Here is a 14,683-nt window from a genome sequence, read left to right as displayed (position 1 = left end):
CCCATGAAACAACCACTCATTACAGTTCCATGGTCTGTGGGCTCCTTCTGTATCTAACACTATTCTCCTAGTTTGATTTGGAAAATACACAAATAATAATATGTACTAGGCATTGTACCCTACTTTGGGATTAGTTTCTGTGACTAGTTTCTCCTTGCTGTGGAGGAGTTCATGGTACAGATTCTCCTCAATGTATGATGGGACTATGTCCAGATTAAACCCAGTGTAAGTTGAACATGTCATAAGTTGAACATGCATTCAATACAGCTAACCTAGTGAACATCATGGCTTAGCCTAGCCAACCTTAAACGTGCTCAGAACACCGACATTGGTCTCAACTTGAGCAAAATAGATAACACAAACTTAATAATGAACTATTGACTATCTTATGTAATTTATTGAATACTATACTGAAAGTGAAAAACAGGATGGTTGTATGGGTACCTGAAGTATGGTTTCTGTTGAATGCGCATAGCTTTTATACCATTGCGAAGTTGAAAAATTCTAAGTTGAACCACCATAAGTTGAGGACTGTCTGTACAGTGAGAGAAATAAACATAAATACTTGTTGTGATAGAATGAGTAAATGCTCTAATAGAGGTGTAAGAAAAATGCTGTGGAAACCAAGTGAGAGAGCAGCTGATCCTCCCCAGGTGAGGAAAAGGTGTGCAGGATGCTACTGAAATGGAGTGAACAGTGAGCTGGACTTTGAAAGAAGAATTGTTTATAAAGAAGATAAAGAAGGTGAAACTATTTCAGCAAGAGGAAATAACATGAGCAAAAAGATCATGATAAGGAAGTACCTGGTATGTTTAAGGAACCCCAAAGAGTAGAGCGTGCCCACAGCTGGCTCTCTGTCCACTTGGCTGCTAATGAATTTTGAGAAGCATTGAGCAGCAGCTTTGAGCCAGGCACCGTATTATGCTCTGGGGACCTACAGCCTTAGTTTCCAACAGCTTCAGCTTAACGGAAGAAGACACACAAGCAAACAGGCAATTGTCACAGCATGATCAGTGCTATGAAAGAAGCAGGCATGGGTGCTGAGGGAGACCCTGCACAAGAAGGGAAGGTAAGAGGCAAGCCTGGAGAAGTGGGGCCAGGATGGAAAAACCCTACACATGCCATATCAAGGAACTGGAACTCTTACAGCGCTGAACACTCAAGAGGATTCTGGGTGGGGCAGTGAGTAGGCTCATCACCTGACTATTGTTTTTAAAAATGAAAAGACTCTCTAATGAAGGGGAGAAAGACTAAAAGAGCATTATGAAATTGCTGAAATAATTCAGGTGGGAGATGTGGAATCCTACAGTAAGATAATGATATTCATTCATTCATTCCACAAATTCTTCTTAAGCATCTCTTCAGTGCCAGGCACCATGACTGTGCTGGGGTAGAGGGTGTGGACAGATGTGAGATAAGACGAGGTGTGGGAAAGGATGTGCTGTAGGCATCTCTGAAGTGACATAAGACAAGGAGGGACAGAAGAAGCATCAGCTGTCACTCTGTAGTCCCTAGTTTGGGCAGCCTGAAGGATAATGGCACATCCACTAATGAAAAACAGGTTCGGGGGTAATGTGAAGAGTTTAGTGGGGCGCATGTTGAGGGTGAGATGCCTGCATTTGAGATGTCCATTGGTCCCTTTACTGTAAGCTGGTCCTCTAGAGCCAAGGCCAGTGATGGATAAACACATTAAGTAGTTAAAGTTGTGGGGAGTTGGTGACATTGACCAGGGACAAAGTGTTAGAGAAGAGGGTGGAAGGTAACCGGAGGAAAATTGGCAAGCAGAGGAAAGAGAGCCCATGAGGGAGACAGGGAGAAACTGCACAGAGACGTAGGAGAAGAGCCAGCAGGCACCAGTGGAGGAGACAGTTTAAAGGAGAGAGAGGTTGAAAGTGCCTGCTGCTGAAAGAGGTAAAGAAGGATGAGAAATGAATGGAGACCAGTGGCTGGGAAATTCAGTTTTGAAAGCATAGGACTGGAGAAATAATGGTGATAGTGTTCAGGGTGCAGTGGGAGGAAGAGGCAATGGGGGAATTGTGGACAGTGGATGCTCTGCAAAGGAGTGTGTGGGTGAAAGGAAGGGGTGGGAAAAGAGAGTAGCATGAAGGAGAAATACGGTATGAGATTGACATGGTTTGGATTTGTGTTCTCATGCAATTCTCATGTGGAGTTGTAATCCCCAATGTTGGAGGATGGGCCTAGTGGGAGGTGATTGGCTGATTGTGGCCATCAGTCATCATCTGATCCATCAGGTGATTGGATCATGGGGGTGCGTTTAGCACTATCCCTTTGGTGCTGTTCTCATGATAGCATGTGAGTTTTCCTGAGATCTGGCTGTTGGAAAGTGTGTAGCACCTCCCACTTCATTCTTCTCTTCCTCCTGCTCCTGCCATGAGAGATGCCTCACTCCCCCTTTGCTGTCAGCCATGACTGGAACCTTCCTGAGGCCTCTCCAGAGGCAGGAGCCAATATGCTTCCTGTACAGCCTACAGAACTGTGAGTCAATTAAACCTCTTTTCTTTAAAAAGTACCCAGTCTCGATCGAGACCATCCTGGTCAACATTGTGAAACCCCGTCTCTATTAATACAAAAAAATTAGCTGGGCGTGCCTGTAATCCCAGCTACACAGGAGGCTGAGGCAGGAGAATTGCCTGAACCCAGGAGGCGGAGGTTGCGGTGAGCCGAGATCGCGCCATTGCACTCCAGCCTGGGTAACAAGAGCGAGACTCCGTCTCAAAAAAAAAAAAAAAAAGTACCCAGTCTCAGGTAAATGTTTTTGTAGCAGTGTGAGGACAGACTAACACAGAAATATTTTTAAAGGATGAAGGTGGCTGGCATATGTTTATAAGCAGAGGGAGGAAGCCAGTGGAAAGGAAAGGATGAAGATGCTGAAGTGAGAGGAGATGAAGTGAAGAACACCAGTGGAAAGGGAGGGAGAAGGGATGCTGGAGGAGGATGCACATATGATGGTGCTGGAGTGCAAGGATTTCTCATAGCACAGCCTCCGTTTTCTCGTGGAGATAGAACAGCAGGTTGTCTACTGAATATGAGAGGGTCAAAGGTAGGATAGGGAACTCAAGGGGAATGGTTGCAGTTTGGGAGGGGTTCTTATCTATAGAGGTAAGTTAGCAGTTTGCTAAACTATGAATGCTGAAGCCCTTGTAAATGTGCAGTGGCCCCATCAGCAAGCTGGGCCTTTCTCTTTTGAGGTGACTGGTATTTTGGGAGAGGAGAGGAGACCACATACAACTGGGAAGGTCTAGGTATAGGGAGATGAGGAATTGGGGTGTTCAGAGCATCAACATGAGGTCAGGAGACGGAGAGCCCCAAGAGGCTTTTCTTCTTTACCCCAGATTTCTCATTTCGGGGAGCCAGTCCCCATTGCTAATTGGAATCCTCCAGTGTCTTGCTACCTGCTGAAATTTAGGCAGGATACAATGGCCTTTGCCTGTATACATAAAGCTACCCTCTAGCTGGGCTGCAGGCTTCCATTGGGGTACTGGCTCTTAGATTAGGTAAGAGTAGACTCTCAGGGCAACCTGCATTTTCTACAGATGTTTAGTGCCCCAATGGCACTGATTCATGGACGACTTTTTTTCCCTACACATTCAAGCCATTCGTGACATTTACTCTTCTAATACGTTTCAATTTTTAAAAAAATGATCCTTTTCTGTTTCAGATTTCCTAGTCTTCCTCTTTTTAAAGTTCAGTTTAGAGATTTCAATAATATTGGACCAAACTATGAGTAGATGGAGTGGGCATGGCATGACTTGAAGCGTTCTGGAAATGTCCCTTATGGAACTGAGGCAGGGCTTTTATTATTATTATTATTATTGGGTAAAATATTAACCCCTTGAATTCCCTTTTTGAAAACGTGAATAAGCCCAGTATGCATATTCCAATGCCTCTTTCCCTTTTAAGGTGGGTGTTTTGTGCCAATGAATAAATATAGGACTCTTAAAAGCCAGAGGTCTGCCTGGGGATACTGAGGAACAAGCTGGGAAACACTAAAGCTTTCAGTTCAGGATGTGGTCAGTTTTCTCTCTCCCCATCAATCATTACTGGTAGATCACATCTGCTAGGCTGGCAATAAATTAATTCAGGTTCCATTTGGCTGGAAGTTAAGAGCCCAAATGGGGGAGTGGGCCTAAGGGAAAGGTCAAGTGCAGTGGGTCGGCATCATCTGTCACCTTCACTCATCAGGTTTCTTCTTCCAGACAGGACCAGCAGTAAGCAAGAGGATGCTGAGCAGAGGCAGGCCTGATAGCAGCCCCTGTGCCTGGTCTGCTCATCCTGGCCAGTACATCTAAAAATGCCCTTTGTAGTTAGTAACTGGGGCTGGCCTCCTACCCAGCTACCCTGAAGGACTTCATCTCCTACCCCTTCACATAGCCAGCCACTGTGGGTTAACGTGTGGCTCAGTGGGGTCGGGGACCTTGCAGGTTGTTAAATATGTTGACTATCACTCCTGGAGAAAAGATTACAACAGGAAGGAGAAGGCATATGGCAGACGTGTGCCCCACATATTGTAGGTCTTTTCTGCTTTCTGGCTTTTCCCCCAGCATTGACATGTGGCTTTGCTACTAGGCTAAGGGGCATTTCCCACCCTCGGGGTAGGTGCAGGAAGTGACAGAGGAAGGTTTGAGGACCATTGTTTACAAGAATGCCCTCTATTAATCTGGGGGCTGTGGGGAGGGTATCTTGTGGGCAGAGAAACTTCCCCACATCCTCCGAATGAAACTCTGATGGGAGGCCCATGTTTGCCTTTATTCCTGAGTATCCTGTTTAGAAACACATGAGCTTATCCTGCCCCACTCTGAGCATCACCTCTCATCAAGGAAGCAAGTGATCAGCAAGTAGTTTTAGGGAAAGACCAAGTACTGGAGCCCAAGCCAGCTTTCAGAAAGAGGGAGAGGGGGCAGCTTAAATAGACATCATAAACAGGAAAATGAATACCTAAGATCAACCCTCATAAGAAACCCTTCGAGACTTACAAAGTCAGACCACATTAAGACATTTTGGCTGCCATCCAAAGCAACAGGGACCTAACCAGATAAATTCATTGAAAAAATATTTTGAATACTGCAAAATAATTTGGCCTTGGGTGACACTGCTTCCAATAACAAAAGGTTTATTTTGAGAAACATTTCCCAACAATATAAACTGAATGCCATACAGTATCATAATAGATTCCTATTACAGTAAAATACTTTTAAATAATAATAATGTACAGCATTTACTATGTGTTAGGTGCTTTCTAAGCAGGTATATATACACTCCTTTATAGTCTTCACTATCTAACTATGAGGTGGGAGCTCTTATTGTCCACATTATACTAATGAGGACACTGAGACACAGAGAGGTTAAGAAATTTGCCCAAGATCACACAGCCAGCATTTGGTAGAGCACTGCTTGGCTGTTCTAATGTTCCCAGCTGTCCTCACCCAGAGGTAACTGTTTGTAAATGATCAAAGGGACTATAATAGTGTTCACTGCCTGCTGCTACCAGGCCTGCCCACCTCTTCTTTAAGAACCCACTGTAAGGTTTTTCTTTCCTTTTTCTGGACTTGAAAATGTGCTTGTTTTTGAATCTTCATAGAAAGCACTCAGGCTGACTCATAGGGATTTTTTACCATCAGAATAAAATGGTTATGCAGCCTTAAGTGTTTAAAACAACATTTAACTCTTGGAGCTGCTGTGGTAAGAATCTGTTTAAAATCTTGGTGAAATCCAGCCCGGCCTGGAGGGTACTAATTGACCTAAGACTTGTGCCTGTCCCGGGTCTCCCTTTCCACACTTGTCTGCTGCAAGTCAATCCTTTCCAGAAGTTCCTGCCACGTGGTCCACATCCTGACTGAGCTTCTCATCTCATTCATTTGCGCCTCTTTAACATGTCATCCGGAGCCATTTTCCCTTGCCTTTCAAGTCCAGTGCTATGTCTGTCTGTGGTCCTGATTCAGTTCAGCTGTACACACAGATGTGAACTCCCCTACACTGTGTGGTAAATGCTGACGTTCCAGAGATAAAATGAAAATGAGTCCCTGTCCTGGAGAGGTTCACTGTCTATTTTACCCTGCCGCCCTTTCCACGGAAGAACTAAAATATAGGAAATGGAAGATGCCATGGCAGTGGAGCAGTAGTCACTTCCAACTCACGGGCTTCACAGTACACACTGATTTGCAGAAAGGCAGGGCACAGGCTAGAACCAGACATGTCACAGCTAATGTTGTTTTTCTTTATTTGGCGATTACTTTGTTTGGACTTTTTCCTGTCTAAGGGCCAGGGAACAGAAATTGACAGCCAGACATTTACCATTTGGGATTGTCATCAGGGTGGGTTACTACAGGCACTAAGCTATTTTGGGGAGACACTGTCATGTGGTGACTCCATATGACAATGATGGGGAGGAGGCAGTTTTTTAATTGATCTTGTAGCCAAAGTGCTTAGCCCAGTGCTGGACACTTGTCCTACAAAAGTTGCTAAAATCAATGAAATAAAGGTGAGTGCCTTTCTTTATTGTTGAAAATAAAGAGGCCAGAGACACTTTCTCAGATGGGTAGACTAGTTGCTAAGACCAGGGTGGCCTTAGAAGAGGGCCACTCAACAAACGTGTGTGTGTATGTGTGCGTACCATATGTGTTCAGAGGCATATGTGCTCATTACATGTCAGATACCACTCATCATTTGTGGTATCCTGTGGATCTTTCCTAAGCACCAGAACTACAGCGGCCACCCCAGTTGCCCCACCCAAGGGGTATGGCCATTGGCAATCTCACACCCTAACTCATACTGACTGCTGATGACTCATGGTTCCATTGATCAGTATCAGTTCACATCGATTTTGTATAAACTGTATAAAAAACTGCAAGATTTGTCTTCCATCTTTAGTTTGTTTTTTAATCCCTTTCTCTCTATTCATGGTCTGTGAACTTTATGTCACGCTTTGCCTTGCATGGCCTGAAGTTTAGGGCACTTACCACGGTGCAGCAGAGGGGCCAGAACCACCAGAGGAGAGCCAGGGCTAGGAGCAGGAACAGGATCAGCAGGGCAATGGCCAGGATGGAACCGTCAGACTGTGGGGCAAAAGAGAGGTGGTCAGCAGCAGGATGGGACCACGTGTGGTCTTCTCTCCCCAAAGTCTCATCACTGATAATGCAGATTGAAGGCTCAGAGAACAGCACAATTTGTCAAGCAAATGGTTGAAACTCTGCCCATCATTCTGAGGCTCATGGCCCCATAACACACTGTTTAGCCAATTTTTAAGGGAAATGAATTTATCTTTTCAGAGAGGCCCTGCTCTTCTCTTTGAGGAACACTCTGAAGGACTCACTCTATAAGAGACAGAGCAGGTATGAACATGGACTCCCACTGCTCATCTGGCCCTGGGACACCATCCCCTGCTCCGTGACAGCTTCCTCACTGGGTTTGATGTTCCAGTCTCTGCCTGGACTCAGGACCATTATACTCTGAATTCAGCTTGCTCCCCCAAACCCGGTCACATAGGTACATGTCACAGATTCATAAAGCTGTGAATGGAAAGTCTGGAGCCTGCTGATGGGATGCCTTGTAGGGTCTGTGAATCCAGGGGGTGGGGGCAGAGCAACTGCTGCTGAACCTGGGAGGTGAGGGGTTACAGTCAGATCACATGGCTACATGGGAATGAAAAAGGGAGGGAAGGTACCCAAGACCCATTTTACCCACTTTAAAACATGCCTAGGCCAGTCCTAGACACAGTTTCTGTGGATTGAGATGGCTAACGTTTAGCAAACAGGCCCCACTTGGTATCAACATTCTGAGGTTGCTGGTTCAAGGAAGCTGCTTGAGTGAGAAAACTGGTCTAAGTCTCCTCAACCCTGCCTTCCTACAGCTACTGGGAGTGCAAATCAGCAAAACTTTCTAGGAGAGAAGGGGGGAAATTGTGATAGGTATCAAAAGCTTCCTTCTGCATAGAACTGGCTATTCCACTTTTAGTCTAAGAAAATAACCAAGTATGTTTACACAGATAATAAAAATAAAAACATAAATGGTTAACAATTAGAGAAAGCTAAATAATGCATTATAGAATTACCATGCAATCAGTTACTACATAGATATTATATTGTCAAATAATTTTATTCATATTTTTTTGTGACAGGGTTTCAGTCTGTCATTTGGGTTGGAGTGTAGTGGTGTGATCATAGCTCACTGCAGCCTTGAACTCCTGGGCTCGAGGGATCCACCCACCTCAGCCTCCTAAGTAGCTGGGACTGCATGTGCACGTGACCATGCCTAGCTAGTTATTATTTTTTTGTAGAGATGGAGTCTCACTTTGTTGTCCAGGCTTGTCTTGAACTTCAGGGCTCATGTGATCCTTCTGCCTTGGCCTCTGACTGTGCTGATACTATAGGTGTGAACCACTGTGCCTGGCCATATTGTCAAATAATATTTAAATGATATTTAAATGAGATGACAATACATTCCTGATATAATGGGTAGATTTATGTATATGTATGTTGAGAGAAATATTATCTGATATTTACTAAATTTTAAAATTTATATTTACCAAATTAATAGTAATTTTACTGGTAGTGGGTTTATGGTTATTTTCCTTTTGAAACAGATTTTCTTTCTTTTTTTTCATCTCATAATGAGAAAATAAACTACTGAAGTTTTCTTTAAAAAAATCTGTCTTTGGGGGTTTCCCCCTTTGGTGTTAGGGCTCACTAGGCCCAGAGATTCTTATTCAGAGGCAGGGGATCTATGGGGTACCCACGTGGGGTCAATGGATGGATGCTGTGATCCTTCTGAAATGACACCCGTGATCTTTAGTGCAAGTGTCTTCAGGGAAGACTGTTTACAGCACTATCAGATTCTCAAAGCTGCTCCCTCTCCCCCACTACAGGGAAGGGAGGCTGGGTGGTCTGTCCAGGGTAATGCAGCAGGTGAATAGCAGATGTGATTCACTCCCACTCTGAGTGCTCAGCAGGGGCTTCTGGAAGCTGTTTAAAGGCAGCTCTCACTCGCTGAAACTCCTTGGAATGTTTTGACCAAAAAGCCAGGGAACTAAACACCTCTGGTCCCTAGCCAGGGCTTGGGAGTGCCAGACTGCTCCCAAGGGAGCTGTAGCTTCACAAGTGCAGGTGCAGGGCTGGGCAGCGAAAGGCAATTGGGGGAGGGAAGAGAGTGCAGGGGCCAGATGGTGGATACGCCATGGCAGAGGGGTGCTCTGGGCTGCAACATTTATACATGGGTGATGGCCGAGAGCAATGGGCTCAGTGGTGACAGAATGAAATCACATGTGTTTTCCAAACTTACAGCTGGCCAAGGACAACCCTCTTAATCTCTCAGTCTCTACAGTCCACGTTCATAACATGAAGATAATAAACCTCACTTGCCTCACTACACTGACGTGGGGATAAAATGATGTAAGCTATTTTATCAAACACTGAGCTGTAACTCATTCTCTCTAGTTCTCCAGGGTAAAAAGCATGGTGAGCATTTCAGATCATACATCTATCTGCATTTGGAATAATAAGTGGTTCTGGTCAACGAGAGGCTTATAAAACAGCAGCACTTTAATAAAGGCTACAGACTAAGCTTATTCACACTAAACACAATTTCCCCTCAGCCTAGTTTTGTTTTTTCACTTTAGGTAGATGAACTAAAGCAGAGGGCTGATAAATCTTGGGGAATTATTTTACTTCCTTCTGGAAGAAGAAGGTTTTCCATGAAGTAGTGAGAGTGAAGGACTCGGCAATGGGAGAGAAGGGGCTTCCGCATTGGGAGAAGATTCCCTGGCTTTGGATAGAGTGATGGCTGGCTTTTCTCTGGCCAAGCTTGGTGCCCCTGATGAGGCCCAGTTCCTTCTGGCTGTGGTGGAGGAGGACAGCTGGGGTCTTGAGAAGGGGATAGGTGCAGGGTCCCGGAGGGTGGGAATGCACAGGGGCAGACACTCCTTGAGGAACTTTCTCCTCTGCTAAAGACAGCTCTGGGATAAAGCCCCCAAATGCACTGTCTGTTTTTTGAGATCTTCCAGAAACCACTGGCTATCCAGTTCAAAAGAACGAAGGGCATGACTTTTTGATAAACTTAGAACTAACGCTAATGTTTTAGAAGGAGATAACAGGTGCATACAACCTCAGAGGTTCATTCATTTATTCATTCTGCAAACGTTTATCGACGGTCTATTCTGTCCCCATTGAGCAGAACCAGAAAATACAGGATTGACTGGATAGTCAAGATGCTCGTGTTCTGCTGGCTGATGGGTCAGGAGCATTCATAGAAACAACCACATGCAGTGGTCTACATGGTACTCAGCAGCTGTCCATCCTGCCCCTTTTGTGTCAGGCAGTGAACAAAATAGGCAGTCTTTATTCTTAAAGAGCTTACATTTTGGTGGAATAATAATAACGGCAATGATGACAATAATGTTGTTGTTAGCAGGGTGAACATTCACTGAACATTTACTATGTGCTAAGCAGTGTTCTTTCTATGTACTAACATGCTTTCCTTATGCTAGCTCACTTAATTCTCACGAACAATCTTGTGAATTCAATAATATCATCTTTCCCATCTCACTAAAAAGTACCAAGGCAAGGAGAGATGGAGAAACTTGCTGGAGGCCACATGGAGAAGCCAGAATCTAAACATGGGTAGTTTGGCTCCATAGCTCACAGCAGACCAGCAGGCTATTGCTCTCTTAGCAAGTAGCCAAGTGCTAAAGAGCTGAGTGCCTGGGAACTAGCAATTCACTGAGGAGGTGACACTCTGTGGAGCAGGGCCAAGGAGAGGGTCAGCATTCCTGCACAAAAAAGGCAAGCACGAAGTCCTGGGGCGGGGCAGGGGCAGGGGCAGTGGAGGTCCACGTGCTGGCAGCACAGCATGAGTGTGGGTGGAAAGGAGGCAGGGTCCCCTCTGTGGGAGGACATGCAAGCCAGGCTGAGGAGTGTGGCTTCCATCCTGAGCTCACGGGAGCCCTTAGTGACTTTAACCCGGTGAGACTGACACATCGTGATCAGATTTGTTTCTTGGAAAGCAAATACTATTGACACTGTATAGTATGGACTGGAGGAGGGAAAGATTCAGAGTGGAAGGCCCAGGTGGAGGACGGCTGCAATTCTGCCCAGTTCTACTGGGTAGTGTCGTGTCATTTCCTGAGGTCACTCTTGAAATGCTTGTACATTTTCACGGCTGTGTTCAGTGCTAACTTACTTAACAACAGCTAACCACCGTGTTCAGTGCTGTCTATATGTTCTCTTATTTAATCAGTGAGCCTTGGTAAAACAGCCTTTTAGGAACTGTTACCCGCTTTTGCAGGTAAGAAAAACTGAGACTCAGTGAAGATATGTAACTCACTCAAGAACTTCACCTACCACCCATGGACATATTTATTTTTATGTCTACAATGTTAATGTTGCAAAACTGGGATTTGAATCCATGTGGTCTAATTTTAGAACCTTGACCCCCCCCACACTTAACCATTATACTATAACTTCAGATTTACAACAATTTAGTTAAGAAATAGCTGTACTTTAAAGACTAAACTTTAAGCAGATGCAACAGAAGGTGAGACCATGTTTGCAGTTGCTCCTTCTGCTCTGATAGAAGCAGTTCACTCACATGGCCCAGTGTGGATGTGCACATAGCATGGGTGAACGTGGACTTCAGAGGAAAGTTGGAGAGGGATAGGGACCTTGGCAGAGCCTGCCTTCCCTTTAGATTCTTGGGTGGGAGTTTTAACCACTAACCTTGTGAAGAGGGATTGACAGCTAATGTGAGAAAGGCTCTAGTTACCTGTTGAATATATATCAATATTAGAATGGAAATAGACACACATCTGCATTGTTTAGTAAATAGTATTTGCTTCACGCATGAAATTAGTTCAGGTAGTCTAAAGCAGTCCTTTTGCATCTTTACCAAGTTCCAAGATGAAGACATGCGGGTGCTAAGGAGCAGGCCCTGCCAGTGGCTGGGAGGCACGTGGAGTGCTCCAGAGCTTCACACAGCATGGTCTGACCCCCACAAAGCCTGGCTTCACTCTGCACTGTTTTCCTCTGGGGCAGACTGCCCTGACTCTTTGGGCTCTGGCCTCCATGCTGCCCTCCTGTGTCCCTGGCTCACTGTCTGCTGGCACACTCTGTGCTAACCATCACCAGCTCCCAAGATCTCCTTCCTGGATCGGACCCCAGGAGGGTCACGACTGCTGCTCACAGCCTAACTCAGGACTGGTGTGTGAGCTTGGCCTCTGTTCTCCCTTTTCACCAGGGGAAAGGGTGACCAGGACAGGTGAGACCTCAGGGCCACATAGACACCACTCTGGAACTAAGTGGGACCATCTGGGCCAGAGGTCCCCCTTGTGGAGTTGTGCCTGCCCAGCTCTCATCTCAGATGACAGCTGGCAGGGCGCAAGGTAGCTTCTGAGAATGGGTTCTCCCTGACCCGCAAGTTCAGATCCATACTCCATGATCGATCTGAGAGTATGCATTGGGCAGGGGGAGCCTGGAGTGGGGACTTGCATGGACCTGACTTTATGACACAGATGAGAGCGGAAGCTGACCTGTCTCACCCAGCAGACTCCCAGCGTTTGCTACCCCTGGCAGTGCCACCTGCGCTTTCCAGGCAGCCCCTGCACGAAGTTCACTGCAAACCTTCAAAAGAGATTCCAGAGGGGGAGAAAAGTAGCAAACAGCCACACATGGAGTCTTACCATTGTTATTTTCTCAGCAGCCTAATTATCAACACAAATCCAATTCTTATTTTATTTTAAAATACGGAAATAAAGTTTAAAAATGAACATGGCCTTTAATTTTAACGACTTTAACAGCAAGTGGCAGGGGGAGTTCTCAGATGAGTGACTAGAGCTGGAAGCACTTCTGTGGTCAAGGAGGCAGCCCAGGGGTGCATCTTCCTGTTGGGGAATCATCCATTTTCTTCAATGAATAGTTTTAAGCCTTGTCAAATGCTCACACAGAGGCCTGCTATTAAGGATGCAGACAGGCAATATTAGATATGAAGTCAGGGCAAGCCCAGCCCGCTCCTTCCTTTGGGCGTGTGTCATTAGGGATGACATTCTCTGAAGGCTGCCTGGCTTGAATGGCCAAATCCCTGCACTATGGCTTTCTTTAATTCCCTCTGCTCCCAACTCACAAAGTGAGGACCTCTCTTTTAAGATAAGAAGGCATTGTTCCCAAAGGTATAAAATTTGGAACTTCACTAATGAAAGCATCTCTTACTTGGCAGATGGAATGTAGGCAATTTTGGAGTTTTAATGCATGGCATGGGGCAGGAATGAAGAATCTTGCCCGGGCTTGTTTGCTGTATAATGGGAGAGAGCCAGGCCTCTGGATGATTGCAGCATCAAACACTGCTGCTCCTTTCTGTTTTGCTTTGTGGGAAAGGGAGGAGGATAGAATGGAGAGGAATTAGTGGGAGACTGGGGGAAATTCAGCATAAAGAAACTGAGATCCTCCACCTCAAAGTTGGGCCTGTGCCAGGATTCTGCGTGATGCCCACCGCATGGAGTTATTACATAGTCTATAAAGTGCCCTCCAGTGAGGCCTTGAAAACTGTGTTGGTTAAGGAGGGAATGTTTCCTGCCCCTCCTGACATTTCTTTCCATGTTGGGGCACTTGGTGTGCATAACGCCAGGCCTTTTCTGCCCTCCACTCATTCAGTAAATAAGGAAAGTGTAAACTGAGCATGTTTGGATCCTCTCTCTCCGTTTTTGGGAGTGTGCGGCCGGAGGGAGCAGTTGGTATTCTTGTTATTCCATGCAAGCAGGTGTTGAGGGGCCTGACGCAGTTTTATGAAGGCTCTTTAAGAAACAGAACATAAAAATACAAATACAAAATTATAAGGGCCCTTCCCATGGCCTTTAAAGGGCCTAGCAGAGACCCATCATGCAAGTGAGGGTCCCTAAAGCTTAAATGAATCAGCCCCCCATAACTCTGCCTCTGGCTGTGCATCTTCCCTGGACAGGCCCCCTGCCTGCAATCAGACTGGTTTAATTCTGGGCTTCAGTTTCCAGTCTGTTTGCTGCCACACTCAGCCAAAATCTCCAACTCACAGTAATAAAGGCAATACTGAGGTTTTCATGTATCATTTTTGGCCTCATTTTTCAGTTTATTCACAATCAAGGCAGGAAAGAGGCATGCTTTATTGCCCCCATGACAGTGACCCTAATATCTCCTATGTTAACTAACCCCAGGATAGGTTCTGGTAACTAAAACAATTACATTTCTACAACAACAGTATGGTAAATTTATTCAAAAAGACATTATCCGAAGCCTTTCTGGTTGCTGGTGGGTTTGCTGTAGTTCTACAGTCTTTGCTAGGTAGCGGAGATTCTGAGCAGCAACCCTGAATCACTGAAGCCATGGAAGATACTTGAATGCCTTCACATGGTTGGACTATTTTGTAAACATTTAACATGAAAGAATGAATTAGTAGGTTGATTCTGCCACATTGAAGAGATATTAGCCAATCTCTTCCAGAAATATGACAGGAAAATAGCTGAGGATCCATAGAGTTTCTTGAGAGCTAGCAAAGCTCTTTCTCTGGATTCTCTCCTCCACGAGGCATCTGGGGATGCAGCTGATGATGTGAGGCTCCCCAGAGGCCTGCCCTCCACTCCCTCTCCCCCTTTCTCTGGTACAGAGTGAGGGTGTCTGTGAAGGACTTTGGAACACCTTCAAGGGAAAGAGAC

The 14,683-nt window shown here is 45.5% G+C and overlaps 1 protein-coding gene across 1 annotated transcript in view; it reads right to left on the bottom strand.

The window, feature by feature from the left end:
* ANTXR1 (ANTXR cell adhesion molecule 1) overlaps positions 1 to 14,683 on the bottom strand; it is a 260,387-nt gene that overhangs the window by 90,795 nt on the left and 154,909 nt on the right. Inside the window, 1 exon segment of the mRNA XM_021671061.2 lies at positions 6,978 to 7,073. Within this exon segment, the coding sequence (XP_021526736.2) occupies positions 6,978 to 7,073 (96 nt within the window).

This window comes from Aotus nancymaae, unplaced genomic scaffold (genome assembly GCF_030222135.1).
Source record: "Aotus nancymaae isolate 86718 unplaced genomic scaffold, 86718_ANA_hifiasm-v0.15.2.pri h1tg000057l, whole genome shotgun sequence".
In the NCBI taxonomy this organism is placed as follows: Eukaryota; Metazoa; Chordata; class Mammalia; order Primates; family Aotidae; genus Aotus; species Aotus nancymaae.
The sequence above is the reverse complement of the archived record's forward strand: the minus strand, read 5'-3'. Positions and strand labels throughout refer to the sequence as shown.